General features: G+C 51.8%; 1 protein-coding gene across 5 annotated transcripts in view; it reads right to left on the bottom strand.

Moving 5' to 3' along the window:
* SH3BP5 (SH3 domain binding protein 5) overlaps positions 1 to 14,630 on the bottom strand; it is a 71,484-nt gene that overhangs the window by 9,402 nt on the left and 47,452 nt on the right. For 4 of the 5 annotated variants that reach the window (XM_070576012.1, XM_070576013.1, XM_008536364.2 and 1 more), the window contains one exon: positions 4,240 to 4,404. In XM_070576012.1, the coding sequence (XP_070432113.1) occupies positions 4,240 to 4,404 (165 nt within the window). Of the gene's footprint in view, positions 1 to 4,239; positions 4,405 to 13,957; positions 14,264 to 14,630 lie in introns of those variants that run through there. The other variant, XM_070576014.1, reaches the window with a different exon arrangement.

Here is a 14,630-nt window from a genome sequence, read left to right as displayed (position 1 = left end):
AGGACGGCCATGGCAGCTCAGGGGGGCTTGACAGCAGAGGCGGCGCTGGAGAGGGGTCTTCAGCATGTGGCATTTGGGATAACGGATATGAAGGGAGGAAGCACTTCTGAAGGGGCTGAAGAGGGTTTGCCCAGGCTGCAGTTCTTCCTTGGGTCTAGCCACATGTCCACTGCCCCGTTTGTCATCTCCACAGGATGAGCATGCAGGACTCACACAGACAACAAAGGGAGCAGTGCTCAGCATCCCACCTCATTTCGCAGAGCTGGAAGGCTCCAGAAGAAAATAATTGTGCACCATGAACAGAGTCTTGGCTTCCCTCGTGATGGTTTAGAACTTCCTCCCCAGAGGGGACCCTGTCCTGGGGAAGACCCACAGGCTCTCTGTTAATTTCTGGGTGCATCCACCTCAGCCTACAGGACTAAGAAATCGGGCACTTCTGGGATTCTCGAAATCCTGCCCCTCAGACCTGTCCCAAGACTGGCCACCTCCCAGTGTCATTCCAGGGTTTGAGGCCCAGTCAACCTGAGCAGCCAGAACCGGTGCTGGATGAGTCTGCTCCAGGACAGCCGCGGCACCAAGCCCTGGGCAGGTAAGTGGGCAGTGGGCCCTGGAGAAAGCATGCAGGTGGCAGCTGCCTGTGCTCAGGATTCTACAGAAGCCACAGGCCTCTGCCCCTCCTCCTAGGTCAGCAGGACAGACAGAGGTGTGGGTCCAGGAGTGCCCAACTGGCCCCTCCTGGGAGCCCAGGGTGGCAGGCAGCTGGGGCCACTGCTCAGACACAGGCCCTCTGCTCACAGCAGCACCCGGAGGATACTCAGATACTTTCCGCCTCGACACTGACAGGCACTGAACAGGTGTGCCAGTGGGCTGGGTGCAGCCTACTCACTGGGTCCCGTGCCAGCAGAATGACCTGAATTCACCTGCCGACATCCACCCAGATGGCTCCCCCATGTCCTGTTCCAGCTTTCTCAACTCCTCCCCACTCCTTGGGCCCTTCTACCCTCGCTGACATCCCCAACATCCTGGAGCTAAGATCAGGGTCCTCCCTCTCCCCGGGGAAGGCAGTTTCACTGTCTCCGCAGAACCTCAGCTCATTCAGGCTGTTTTCTGATTTTTATTGCCCCCCTGGGCTAGGGGAGCCCGAGACGATGGCTTCTCACCGCCACGTGGGAGAGGGGTGGTACATACCCACCAGCGTCGGGAAAGCTGGCCTGGACAGCCCCTCACGCGCCATCCCAGGCCTCAGACACCCAGGCACCCGGCCAGTCTCCATGCCAGGCCCTGGGAGGGGAGGCCGCCTCTGCGTCCTTTCCTCTCCTGCAGCTGCCTGCTCCAGTTCATGAGCAGCTGATGCCGCCCCATTTCCGAGTCACATTCTCTTCCTCCTCTGTGGGTCTCTTTTGGCAGACTTCAGAAAAGTCGGCCCCTCCTCCCAGACGCCAGGCCTCCCCTCCCAGAGGATGAACCACTATCACCTTCCCAGAAAGGCTGCTTCAAGGATAAACCGGCCGAGGCTGCAGGGGCCTCTGCTGCCCAAAGCCCTAAGCAACAAGCAGCAGGGACTCGGGGCCCCGCTCCCCAGGGAGGCCACTCACGTGCAGGCTCAGCAGCTCTGCCTCATGCTACCTGTGGCTTCCAAAGCCCTCCCTCACCCCAGCACTGAGTGGAGGACTGTTCCTTTGTCCCTGTCTGTGGCACTGCATGTGGCCGAACAGAGAATACCGGGGCTCCTGGCACCGCTTATGTTCCCTAGTGCAGTGGCTTCAGCCGTGGCTCCAAGCATGGCTGCCCAATGTCACCAAAAGTCTCAAAGGAACGAAGGGGACACACTGATGGCCTCGGGCAAGGAACATGGGGACCCCTTCTTCCACTGGGCCTGGGGTGGGGGATCATACAGCCCAAACCCCTGTACTTCCTTAAGATAGCCCCAGATCTTTCTCTAGACCCATAGTAGTACTGTCTTTGGAAGAAGAGGGTGAGACAATGTTCCCTTCTCCTGAAGAAGCAGGCTTCCTGGAATACCCAGAAGTCAGACAAGGCAGCGGACGTATTCTAGACCCTTCACTGTCTTCATTGACTAGCATTCAGCAAGCCGAGCGTGCCAGGCCCACAAGGCTCCAGGAGCAGGCAACACGAGCCCCATTCAGGGAAACACTGAATCCACAGGGAGGCTCACAGCGAAGCCGCACATGCGTCTGCACCATCCATCAGATTCAGAGCACCTGTCCCCACAGGCTGAGTTTCCTAGTGACGCAAAGATGTGGTTGGGGAAAGCTGTGCCACCAACCAGCTCTGTCTCCTCCTCCCTCAGCAGGTCAAGGAGCAGCCCTTCAGGCCTATGCAACTGTGAAGGAATCTGGGAAAGAGGAACAGCAGCCCCAGGGTGGAAATCCTGCCCTGTGACCCAGAACACCTGCCAATCTGCAGTGGTGACTCCCACGACCAAAAACCTAAATGTCTAGGCCCTTCCCTAGTGAGGCCACACATCAGACAACCTTCTCCAGGCCCCTAAGAAGCCCCGTGTGCTCTCAGGAGGCCCAAGGCTATCTTGTACGGCCACACAAGTTGTGCACTGCACAACTCCAGGCAGCGCCATTCCCAAAGACGACAGTGTGAATGGTGCTCCTGGGAGTTGTGCAATGTGGGGTCATCTGGGGACATCTCCCCTTGACCGGCCACTCATCATCCACGAGAGCCCCAGGGTTTAAAAAACAGATTAAAAAGAAGAAGAAGAAACATGTTTTGTTTTGTTTTTTAAAGAACAGATTAAATATTTCTGAAATGATTCTTACAGGCTAATTTAGATCTCCAGTCGGGGTGGAAGGAGGGCAAAAAAGGAAGGCCACCTTCAGCTAACTTCTTAGAAGGAGCTACTCTTTTTTTTTTTGGTCCTTTTCACGTCTGTCAGGCTGTGGCTTATAAATTTCCAAGATTTCCAACCTCTGCTTGGTGTTTCACCAGCTGACCCAGGAAAGCGGCCCATGTTCGGCTCTCCAAGCATCGTGTCCACTAGGGGGCAGGAGGCCCAAGGCCACACACAGACCAGCAGGGCGCCTCAGGCTTCATGGGGAGCAGGTGTAAAGCCAATGCGGATTTGACTCTCGAAGTCATTTGTGTGTCAGACTTTCTATTTAAGGAAGCACAAGGCCATCTTTAATTATCAGGTCCCCCAGGACTTGAGCCACGGTGGCAGGTGACATTGAAAAGGGACAGGCTGTAGACATTAATCCTGACTTTCTCTTCCAGCCCCACAGGCAGCCTCTCAAGGAGTCAAGGCCAGGGTTGCAGCCCCCAACCCTTCTATGTCACTCCCCCATCCAAGACCTCAGTTGGAGCTGTTGAAGCCACATGTCAGCTCACCCACCACCCTGCAGCGAATCAGCCTGGAGAAGGAGGGAGGGGTCCAGAACATTCTGCATGACTCCCAGGAAACCCAGTAGAGTTAGGTGTTAGGTGGAGGTGACAATTCCAACTGAGCCAAGAAGCTGTCCCACCACTTCTGATTCTGAGCATTGTGGGCAGAGAGGAGGTCGTGGGAGCTGGCAAAGAGCCAAACCATAATGGCTTAAAACCCAGGAGTCAAAGCTGGGTAGAGGTCATACACAGCTCACTTCCTGTCTTCATGCTGGCTCCCCAAATCCCCGCCCAGCCTGCAGGCCAGGCCTGCGTGCCCACTGGATTCTGGTCTCCCCCACCTTGGCCCCCGTCTTCCCGCCGCCAGCACACACAACCTAAGTCCAGGCCCAGCACGGTTGGAGGCTGTTAATCAAGGCCTTCTGCCTGGGACTGTAACCCGGGCCAAGCCCCCAGCACCACCCGGTCCTCTGAGAAGCCCAGTCCACAGGCAAGACCTTCAGGGATGGTCTGAACCAGACAAGCACCAAGGAGCACAGGGAAGGAGCAGCTATACCCGGCCCTGGGCAACTGTCATCCCTGAGGATGGCTTAGTCCCAGGCCTCGCTGATGTGCCCCACGGAGAGGACAACCTGTGACTTTCAGAGAGCGTTTTTAGGTAACGTGCCTGAGAGTCTGTTTCCTCTGCTTGGGGAAACCAGCACACACAGAGCTCACCAGAATCAGCAGGGAGTCTGGATCAGACGGACAACGGGGAGGTGCAGAACGCTCCCACACCCCACCCACAGGTACACAGCCTGCCCTGATGCAGACGCCCACACGCACACAGACACGCGCGCAAGTGCAGGCACACCCCTCACAGGCACACACAGCCATGACTCATACCCTCTGAGTGGCGTGATTCAGCATCTCCTGCCAGGCCGAGTCGAACTGCCGCTTGTCATCCTCCAGCAGCCGCTGCTCAGCCAGGGAGATGGTTTCCTTGGCGGCGCGTAGCACCTCTGTGGCCCTCTGGAAGTCCTGCGTGGCTTTCTGAGCTTCCAGCTGAGCCTGTGTGAGAAAGAACCCTCATGAGGCCTCAGGAAATGGCAGGAGCTCCTGCTGGCCCATCACACCCTCCAAAAGATGACCAACCGGAGGGCCGAGACATGCCCTGTCCATCACTACCTTTCCACCCCGGGAACAGGCCTGGCACCTGCAGGCCCTTGAAAATGCTGGATGGGTGAAGGGCACCAGATGGATGAATGGACGATCTTCATAGTCTGGAACCCAGCGGGCCAGATAAACACGCCAGCTCTCAGTCAGAGTCAGAGACGGCAAACCAGCCCCTTGTGTGACAGGTATGGCCAACCGTGGCCTTCACTAATGATGCCAAGGTGGACAGGGATCCCCAGCACCATCCCTGCCCAGATCCATGGCTCGATTCATGACATGTCAGACCAGAAAGGCCCCAGAGATCACAGTCCAACAGCTTCATTGACTAGGTGGGAACTGTGGCTCCGAGAGCACCGAGTCTTCCTTAAACTCAGACAGCTGGTCAGAAGCAAAGCTGTGACCGGACTCCAGAGTCCCACCCCAGGGCTGTCACTCTGCCAGTCAGGCCCCCACTCAATTCACACTTGCCACACCAGCGACAGAAGGACAGAACTTTCACAACATAGTCCCTGCTTTGAAGGAACATCAAGTGGGAGAATCAACACAAACTGTAGCTGAACAACCACCAGCCACAGACAACCACCAGCCACGTGTGGCTACTGAACACTTGAAATGTCATTAATCCAAATTTAGTGTAAAACACCCCAAAGTTCAAAGACTTACTACAAAAAAAGAATGTGAACTATCTCATTCATTTTTATATTGATGATGAAATGATAATATCTTTGATACACTGAGTTAAACAAGATATCTTATTAAAATTAATTTCACCTGTTTCTTTTTACTTTTTTACAGTGACTACTAGAAAATTTTACATTACATAGTTGATTCACATTCTCCCTCTTTTGGACAGTAAACACACCTCCCCCAAGAATGGGCCATGTGATGGCATCAGAAATCAACAACACAACCCTCGGTCACCACTCTGAACTCCCTTCTTGAATTCCCCACCAGAGCACGAGCGAGCCATTGCCAAACGCTGGCCCGAGCCGCATGCTACCCACCCACCTCGGTTAACCAGTCCCCACGTCAGTTACATAAGCCTGGGGACACCCACGGGGCAGCCCCTGGGACTCGGGGGGAGGGGAGGGGAACAACAGGGCCCCCACCCATCTCCAGAGGGAGTCTCACATGACTGAGAGGAAGTCTTCAGAAACCACAGGATGAGGACACTTTTCGAAGACGGTTAGGGGAACAAAATGAGACTTGGAGCACAGCAGCCCCCAGGACAAGGAACAGCTCTGTGACCCCATGGTTGCCACCCTCCATCATTCAGGGATCGGTGAAGGAGTACTGCACCGCAGACCGACCCTCCAGGCGAGGACAATCTGGTCAGGATGCTGAAGTGGGCACAGAGCAGATGTTCAGAAGTCTGTCATACGATGCCATGCAAGAGAGTGCCACGGGAGGGAGGGAACTCTGTATCGTAAGGGGATGTGGGGGAGACATTCCTTCCAGCAGAGGGAATCGAGGATGGCTTCGTAAAGGAGGATGATCCCGAAGTGAGGATAAAGGATGGGGACGATTTGGAAACGAAGGCTTGATGGGGGCCAGGAGGAAGCAGCGTTATGAGACTCACAGGATGTGTAGGAGACCTGACCAAGTCTCCCATGGAAGTTTTCAAAAGGAATCGAGCGTGGAGGCCTTGAATGAAGGCTTCAGCCTAAGTGGCCCAGGGACCCGTCTGCTCTCTAAGTGCCCCAGACCACGCAGCCACTCAGGGGCCTCAGCCACACAATAGGGACAAGGGGCCCACCCTCTAGAGAACCGAGCCACCCACTGGGAAGAAACGCCACAGCGCAACATGCTCTGGGCAACATAACTCACCATTCCAGACCTCGCGCCCTCCCCCTACCCCGGACCACCCACAGTTCCCCCTGGTGGGGACAGCCTTGTGGGGGCCTCCAGCTGCCCAGACTTGCTGCAGGGAAAGGGCAGCAGCACAGGGCCTGTCACTTCACAGCTGTCCCCACCCTGCACCACAGACCACTACCTACAGGTTTCCAACCAACACCAGCAGACAATTAATCCCCCAGGATTCGAATATTTCCTAAAATGGGATTTGTATTTGGTTTTGGTTTTTAGGAAACTTTAATGTTTCAATTCAGCACCATTTAAGAGCCAACTCTCTTCCCCCAGGTTTCCCTGCTTGAAGGAAGCTTTTCTTCAAACCAAAGAAGCAGCTCTCGTGGGGACCTTCTAAACCGTGGCAGCTGCACCCCGGGCCCAGGACTCCTCACCGGCTCTCATGAGTTCCAAATAAGGGAGCCTGATCTCTACAGAGATGGAAGACAGGAAGCCATCTGAAGAGGACTTGCAGAAGAACCTGCTCTCTCCCAAGATCCTGGTGAGTTCCTGAAGTTTCCGTGAGGTTCCGTCCCTCCTGTGGGGCAGGATCAGAAACCATGCCTGCCCTGTCATATCACGGCTCCTACTAAATTAACGGTTGGCTCCACACTTAACCCACAGCAACAAGGGGGCATCTCTCCATCAATTACCCACTTACTCATTCATTCAAGTAAGTGTTGGGCATCTGTCCTGCACCCCCTCGGTCTATTCTCTCCATCTTTCTTGGTAAAAGAGCCTTTACATCTCAGGGCGAGGGAACGTGCCAGCTGAAGGCCCTACTTCCCAGCCGACACTACAGCTAATGCCCCTGTTAGTAACTTCCAGCTAGTGAGATGTAAATGCACGTGGAGTGAGACCTCCAGGACTCCTTTGTCTTTGCATCTGTGATATTAATACAATGGCTGGTGCTTCAACAGCCATTTTGGATCATCAGGCAACTCGCTAAAGATGGAGGAACAGAACAGTAAGTTAGGTGCCTGTCCTGGACCCCGTCACTTTTTACAGGACAGAAAAAGTAAAGCCAGTGTTATTTGGAGGGTTTGCTGTTAAACTCAGCCAAATCTGAACATAAATGATACCACATCTTCCCCTCTACACAGCTGGGCTATTCTGCAAACCTGCTAGAAATGACTATCACAGGCCAGTGTAGACGGGTCAAACCTCCCTCAGATTCCTTCCAGCCAGTCGTAGCCCATTTCACTACTACTAAGCCCAAGGAACCGAACTTTGGGGGCTTCCTAAAGAACCCTAAAGCTCATGGCCTCCTCCAAGACATTTCATAAAACATTTTCTAGAATGACATACACGAGGAAGAACCAGGCAGGCGCACACACAAGGCGAGGGAGCATCCCACCACACCCGCACTAGTGGGATGTAGTCCATTCGCCGTTGATGGAGTACCTCCTGGAGGCTGTTCCGGAGAGGAGGGGGCCCACACCAAAATCAGGGTTCCAACTCAGTCTAGAAAACGGAGATGTTCATTAAGACTCCAGTACAAGACAGGTTGTGACAGTGACAGAGGTATAACACGTGCTATGGGAATGTAGGGAAGAGAGACAGTGATCTGTCCCAGGTTTGCTGGGGAAGATTCCTCCAAGGAGAGGGTGCCAGGCACCAGACTGGCCACAGACATAAAGGAGGCATCAAAGAGTTTACCCACATCTCTAACTGAGGAGGGCTTAACTCCGAGAGCGCTCCCCAGTGTCACAACAGGACACATGCCCTCCAAAATCAGAGGCCAATGGAGCAGCCCCAAAGAGAGGTGGCCACCTGGTTCTCACCATGGTCTAAAAGACGATACCTAGAAATCCTTGGCACAACCAACAAAGTTTTACCTTCAAACTCTCACAGAGGACCCAGGACCTGGTAATAATACATTATTTGAACAAGGGCCCTACATTCACAGGGCCCTGGTGTGCACAAGTCACAAGGCAGTTTTCTCCTAACAGAGAAAACCAGTGAGCAAACGAGAGAGTTGAGGCTCTGGTTGTAACAGTACCAAAGAGGAAAATGTTCGTGGAGCCAGGTTTGAGCTGTGAGATGCAACACAGGAAAAATGTTAACTATCTTCATGACTCATGGATACTAACGGCTTTCATGGAAACGGCTCTACGGAGAGCATTTTCAAAGGCTGCTCATGAATGAATTTGACAAGTGACCTTCATTAAAGCCTGGCCAGCCGGCTGTGACTGTGAAGCCCTCAGAAATGCGGGGGTGTTCCGATGTCTTCAACAAAGGAGTGGGGCGTAGAGAGGTCCGCCATTGTCGAGGCTGCCAGGAAAAAGGAGAGGCTACAGTCACGGCGGTCTGACTCAACTTCCACTCCAGCCCATAATCCCTCTCAGGAAGGAACAAGAGCATCCGGACATGTGCGTTGGATGCAGCAAAGCTTCAAGGAAGTTTACAGGCCATCCAGTTCAAGCCCTTCATTTTTCAAAGGAGGGCTCAGAGAAGAGAGTCAACTTGCTGAATGTAACACAGCCATTTAGTGGCCCGCCAGAGCCAGGGAAGCAGAGCCTGTGAACCCTATTGGGACTAGTTCTGCTCTACCAGCAGCGTCTGCCCACCTGGGTAACTTTGGCAGTGACACAATCACTGGACAAATGGACAGTATGACCATAACTAATACCCGGCAAGAGCTGTGAAGGGGCCAAAGATGAGATGGGAACTCAATCTGTCTGCAGGATTGCCGCCCCGACCTGTGACTCATGAAGGTGTTGCTCATATGCCAGCCAGTTAGGTACCAAAACAGAAAAGGAAAGGGGTCTTGTCACTTGGCTGCCCAAAGTCGTGCTCCGGCTGGGGCTAGCTCCAAGACCCCAGCCTCCAGAGAGAGCTTGCAAGACAAGACTCATCCAGTACGCGGCCACTAATAAACCCATGAGTGTGGATACAGATGACAATGAAGACAATCATCATAGAAGCTACTCGGTGAGCATTTTTCCTGCATCAGATAATGTGTGTTCTGAGAACAGTGCCTCACTTAAATCTCAAAATTACCCTACAAGGTCAGTCCAATTAGCATCCCTACTTTATAAAGGAGATCAATGCTCAGAAAGGTTAAATAAATTGCCCAAGATCACACAGCTACCAAGGGTGGGGTCAAGAGTCAAACCCTGACCCAGAGCCTTCGTTCTAAACTTCTATTAAATATCACCTGCTGGGGCTACCAACTCTGGACAAAGAGCCTCACTCCACCCTAATCAAGGCCACACTGGCCACGGCTAAACAGATGGGGGGCGGGGCGGGGGCGCAGGGGAGAAAGATGTCGGCCGCCAAGGAGGTTGTGGTATTCGTTCTGCAGAGTGCGAGCGAGGAATGGGGAGGACAGCCCGCTGCTGGAAGAGCTGAGCTCACGCAGTCAGCAGCCAGGGTGCGGGCAGTGGGGTCTAGAAATCGACCCTAAAAGCTCTCTGAGCTTACCCTCTCCTACACCCCACCTCACGTGCTCCTGGGAACAACTTGGATCCCACCCACAGGGGAGCGAGGAGGTTGAATGAGACACAGAGATGCGTGGGGAAGCCAAGATTTCTCCATCTATCAAGACCACACACCCATTCAGGGCACCGGCCCTCGTGATTGCTTTCCCCACTCCCTTCTACGGGCCGTCAGCAATTCAAACCCAAAGGGATTCTCTGGGGTTTACTTAGGAACGCGTAGGCTCAATGTGCAGGCACCTCCCAGCCCTTGATTGAGCAGTTATGGAGCATCGAGAGGTTTTGGGATACCCCTGGACACCTGGTCATGAAAGGGAAGATGGGAGTGCCCCACTGCCTTCCAAAGAGAACAGGGAGTCATCAGCCTGGGGTGAAGCAGAGGCTGCCGAGTGTGAGGTCAGCAATGGCCCTTCAGGCCATGTGGGGCAGCCGAGCACTGAGGAGAGGGATGTGCCCACTGAAACCACAGAGAGGCCTGGCCAGGATGGTCCCCATCGGCGGGGCTCAGGGCAAGGTCCCTGCTGCACTGGGCAACCATTGGCAGGAAGGCCACTGTCCTTGCATTTTTTGGGGTTTTTACCCCAAACTTGATACAACTTTGTCCTTGCCTCTTTATAACTCATGAAGAAAAGTCCCAGATTCCTTTCCAAGCCATCTGAGGAAGATCAAAAACTTTTGGAAGCGTGACCAAAAATCTCTGCTGGCCTCGACGAGGGAGGGACGTCCAGGAGGAACATCAAAGTGGACAGTAGAAAAGGCATCTGTTCTCAGTTTTCTTCAAGCTCAAGTTTTCTGCCTATATTCTGAGCAATCCCAAGATGGGCAGTGGCCAGATAGTCTGAGCCTTTCAATTCCGAAAACTTCCTGCCCCTCCACGCCCCTTTCAAACTTTTCTCTGAGGTTAACTGAAGAGTGTCCAGAAATGGGATGATGCCATTTTGCCCTTAAGGATGTTTTGGATACAAATATTTTTGTTTTGCTTTGGTGAGGATGATTGGCCCTGAGCTACCATCTGTTGCCAATCTTCCTCTTTTTGTTTGTTTTTCTCCCCAAAGCCTCAGCCCATAGTTGTATATCCTAGTTGTAAGTCCTTCTAGATCTTCCATGTGGGATGCCACGACAGCATGGCTTGATGAGCGTTGTGTAGGTCCGCATCCGGGATCCAAACCAGCGAACCCCAGGCCATTGAAGTGGTGCACGTGAACTTAACCACTCAGCCACAGGGCCCGCCCCTGGATACAAACATTTCAGTCCAAATTATCCCAGAATCGATATATTTTCATTTAAAAGGATTTTCTAGAAAAAATTCCATTAAGCCCACTTAGTTCCTTGATCATTTTTCATATTCAATGTTTCTAATTTTTTTCATTTTTATTTAGTCAAAATTATTTTCACTGGGATCAGTTCTTTTTTATTTCAAATCAATAGATTGGATCCATTGAGCAGTTTCATCCATATCAAACTTTACTAAGTATAGCTTGTGACATGGAGCTTTTCATTATTTCTTTCAAACTCAATTTTCCTGGATCAATTTTTTTCAGATCCAAAAATTTGTTGAACACGTGGGACATCAACTTTTACTCAGTCCCAAATGTTACCATGTACAGTTTAAGCCATTATCAGTTAATATTAAATTGTATAATATATTAAACGATATATATTACAAATTAAACAAAAGATCCCTGTTGTGTACTTACAAGAAACATGAGAAAACCACAAACGGTCTTAAGAGATATAAGACAGGCCCTGCAGCTGTCTCAGGGGACAGGCCACAAAGCTCTTTAATATATTACAGTGTCAAAAGAGCCTCAAAGGATTAGAAAATCAAGGTCAAATAGTTTTGCTCTGTCCTGAGGTTAAAAATGAGCCATTTTAAAATAAAAATTACAAAGCTATTATCTGCTTCAAAATAATACAGCTGGAAGTGAGAAGGGAGCTCTGGGAGGGAGGGTGGGAGGGAGGGAGGGTAAAAATGAAATAAGATTGGCCATGGGCTCATGACTGTAGAAGCTGGGTGAAAAATATATGGGGCTCCACCATACTATTCTCTCTACTTTATAAATATTTGAAATTTTCTATAATAAAAATTTAAATAGAAAAAACTATTATCATTTGCAATTCCCTACTTATGATTTTCTAGAACTGCATTGCCTAACAACGAGCCACTAGCACATGCGGCTATTTACATTTAAATTAATTACAATTAAGTAAATTAAAATTTCAGTTTCTCAGTTGCACTAGCCACACTAGTGGCTCCCATATTGGCCAGTGCAGCTATAGAACATTTCCCATACCACGGAAAGTTCTGTTGGACGGGCTCACCTAGATACTGTGCAAACGCTGAAAGGAAGGCTGGTGAAAGGTCTCGGCTATTGTCCATAATCTCTGATTTGTGCTCATCGAAACAACATCATTTCCTGCTCTGTCATAAATAATCATATATTGAAAAATTCGTAATAAAGGAACCTTGAGGGTACCTGGTACCCAGTAGGATGCTGTGCTCTGGTTTCTGGCAAGACGATCCTTACTCACCCTGGTCATCCAGGACCTCCGACTGCCAGGGTGGATCTGACCCCCGGGGCTTCCAGGGGCCTCCTCCAGGATCGAGTCCACCTCTGCTCATCTTCCTCTCCTCTCTGGACACAGGCACACACATCCAAACCACACCGAAGGGCTTCCATTCCACTCATGTGGCACTTGTCCCTCTGCCTTGGGTTGGCACCATATGTCACCCTACAGAATCTCCCCAATTCAGCTAAAAGCTGCTGGCAGGAGAAGGTCCCAGCCTCGTACTTGCCCAGGGCACAGGGCACTACTTAGCCCAAATCAGCATGTCAAGTTGGTCAGCCAGCTGATGTCTCTGGCCCCCTTACACACGCCTACCCCTTCACAATTACTGGTGGCTTACATGGCCTGCCAGCCAAGCACAGCAGGGTCTCAGGGAGCAGCAGCACATCCCTTGCAGGCCCCAAGGCCCCCAATCCCGCCTGTTGCTGCAGGGTCACAACAGATGTCAAGCCTTTCCCCACCGACCCCAGTCAGAAGGGCAACACCCACATTCCTCCTTGGGCTTCTGGCTCTCACACCCTCGTGCTGATTGGGCCCGGAGCAGCATTCCACCAGCTTACAGGATGGCAAACTGGCAAGAGGCCAGGGCCAGGCTTGAGGCAGAGGCCTGAGGCTGAGGACAGCAGCATGCCCAAGGTCAAGACCCACAAGACAGCACCCCGGGAGCCACCACAACCCTAGACCCCTGGCCCACAGAATCAAATCAGAGTCTTTGAGCTCAACGAGATGGAAATAATGTAGAACAACCATTTTATTTTATACATGAAAATTCAAGAGCCTAATAAGTAAGATGGTCCGCTCAAAGGGACAAGTCTGGGTATCCACCAACCCCAATCCAGGTCACTTTCCCTTACACCCCACTAGCCGCACATCCTCCCCCAACATCAGACTCTCACTCTCTCTGCCCTACAACATACACACCACATACCCCATCTCTAAATTCTTCAAATGTGTGCTCACTTGGAGAGTTCCTCTGCTGTGAAGGGCTCCCCAAACCCAGCAGGGCTGTACCTTTCTCTCTGCAAGTCCACTCACATCCATCTTCTGTCTCTGCCTTGGTCCCACACCGTCATTCCCAGGACACATGAAGCATCAGTGTCTCAGTCTCAAGGTCAGAAAGACACACATGCCCATCAGGGAAGCCACTTCCTCCTTCCGTGAGATATACAGTGCAGACCCAGGCCACAGCAGGACTGCCCGACATCTGGAAGGAGTGGAGAGCACTGCTTTACGCCACAGGGCACGGGAGAACTGGACTACTGCACACGGGGAGAATCCACGTGCTCTGCAATTACGCCTCATGATGGTCCCTTGCAGCTAATGAGTAGCTGCTGGTTTCCCATGAGAAGGATGGAACATAGCAACGAAGAGGTGGTGTATAAAGAAACGGGATGCCAGAACTGGGAATAGCATCTCCCTCCCTGTAGCCGTAGCCATAGCCAGGAAGTGAAGGACGTGATGGCATCAAACACCCTTGGCAAAGCTCTGATCCCCTTCCCTCATCCTCGACTTCTCTCCTTCCTCTCCATGCAGGAGCCAGAGGCCCAGTTGGCCCTCACCCCTGGTTCTGCCTCTGCAGACATAGCCCTCTTTACCTGGGGACTGTAAGTGGAGCTGCCAATACCTCCAGGGACTCTCTCCAGAGGGATGCTCCCACCAGCAGCATGTAGACAGACGGGCCCCCTTGTAGCTCTCCAACTCCAGCTCTTAACACACCATAATGCCAACAAAAAAAATATTCCAGTGCCCTGCACTGAACTGGCATTGACTGACCACAACAATCGGGCTACTGTGAGGCAGGGCACTGCGTCCAGAGAACTAAGAGCCACAGGGTATATTCCTGGCACCAACAACGACCATTGTCTTGGGTCTACAAACCTTGAACAAGTCACTAGACTTCTCAGATTGGAATGCCAAGGCCTCTGTTAACTCCCAGGGAGCCTCAGTTCCAGGACTGAAGATACATAATTGCAGCAGACTACAACACCAGGTTCTAGAACAGTGTCTGGCTCAAACATGGGCAAATAGTCAACCGGCAGGGGAGTTAACCACTGAGTTACTTTGCTTTTGCTCTCACCTCTATTGTTGTATAGGGAGGTCCACACTATTTATCAATTCAAAATATAATACCGTTGCCAGTCAAGTGCTTTAAACCATCATAAAAACACATTTTTAAAACAGCTATGGACATCTGAAAAAGAACTGGGCACTAGATGATATTAACAGAACGATTATTAATTTTATTAGGTGTGAAAATGTGATCCTTTA

This window comes from Equus przewalskii, chromosome 15, assembly GCF_037783145.1.
Source record: "Equus przewalskii isolate Varuska chromosome 15, EquPr2, whole genome shotgun sequence".
In the NCBI taxonomy this organism is placed as follows: domain Eukaryota; kingdom Metazoa; phylum Chordata; class Mammalia; order Perissodactyla; family Equidae; genus Equus; species Equus przewalskii.
Note: the sequence above shows the minus strand (reverse complement) of the source record. Positions and strands in the feature narration are given on the sequence as shown.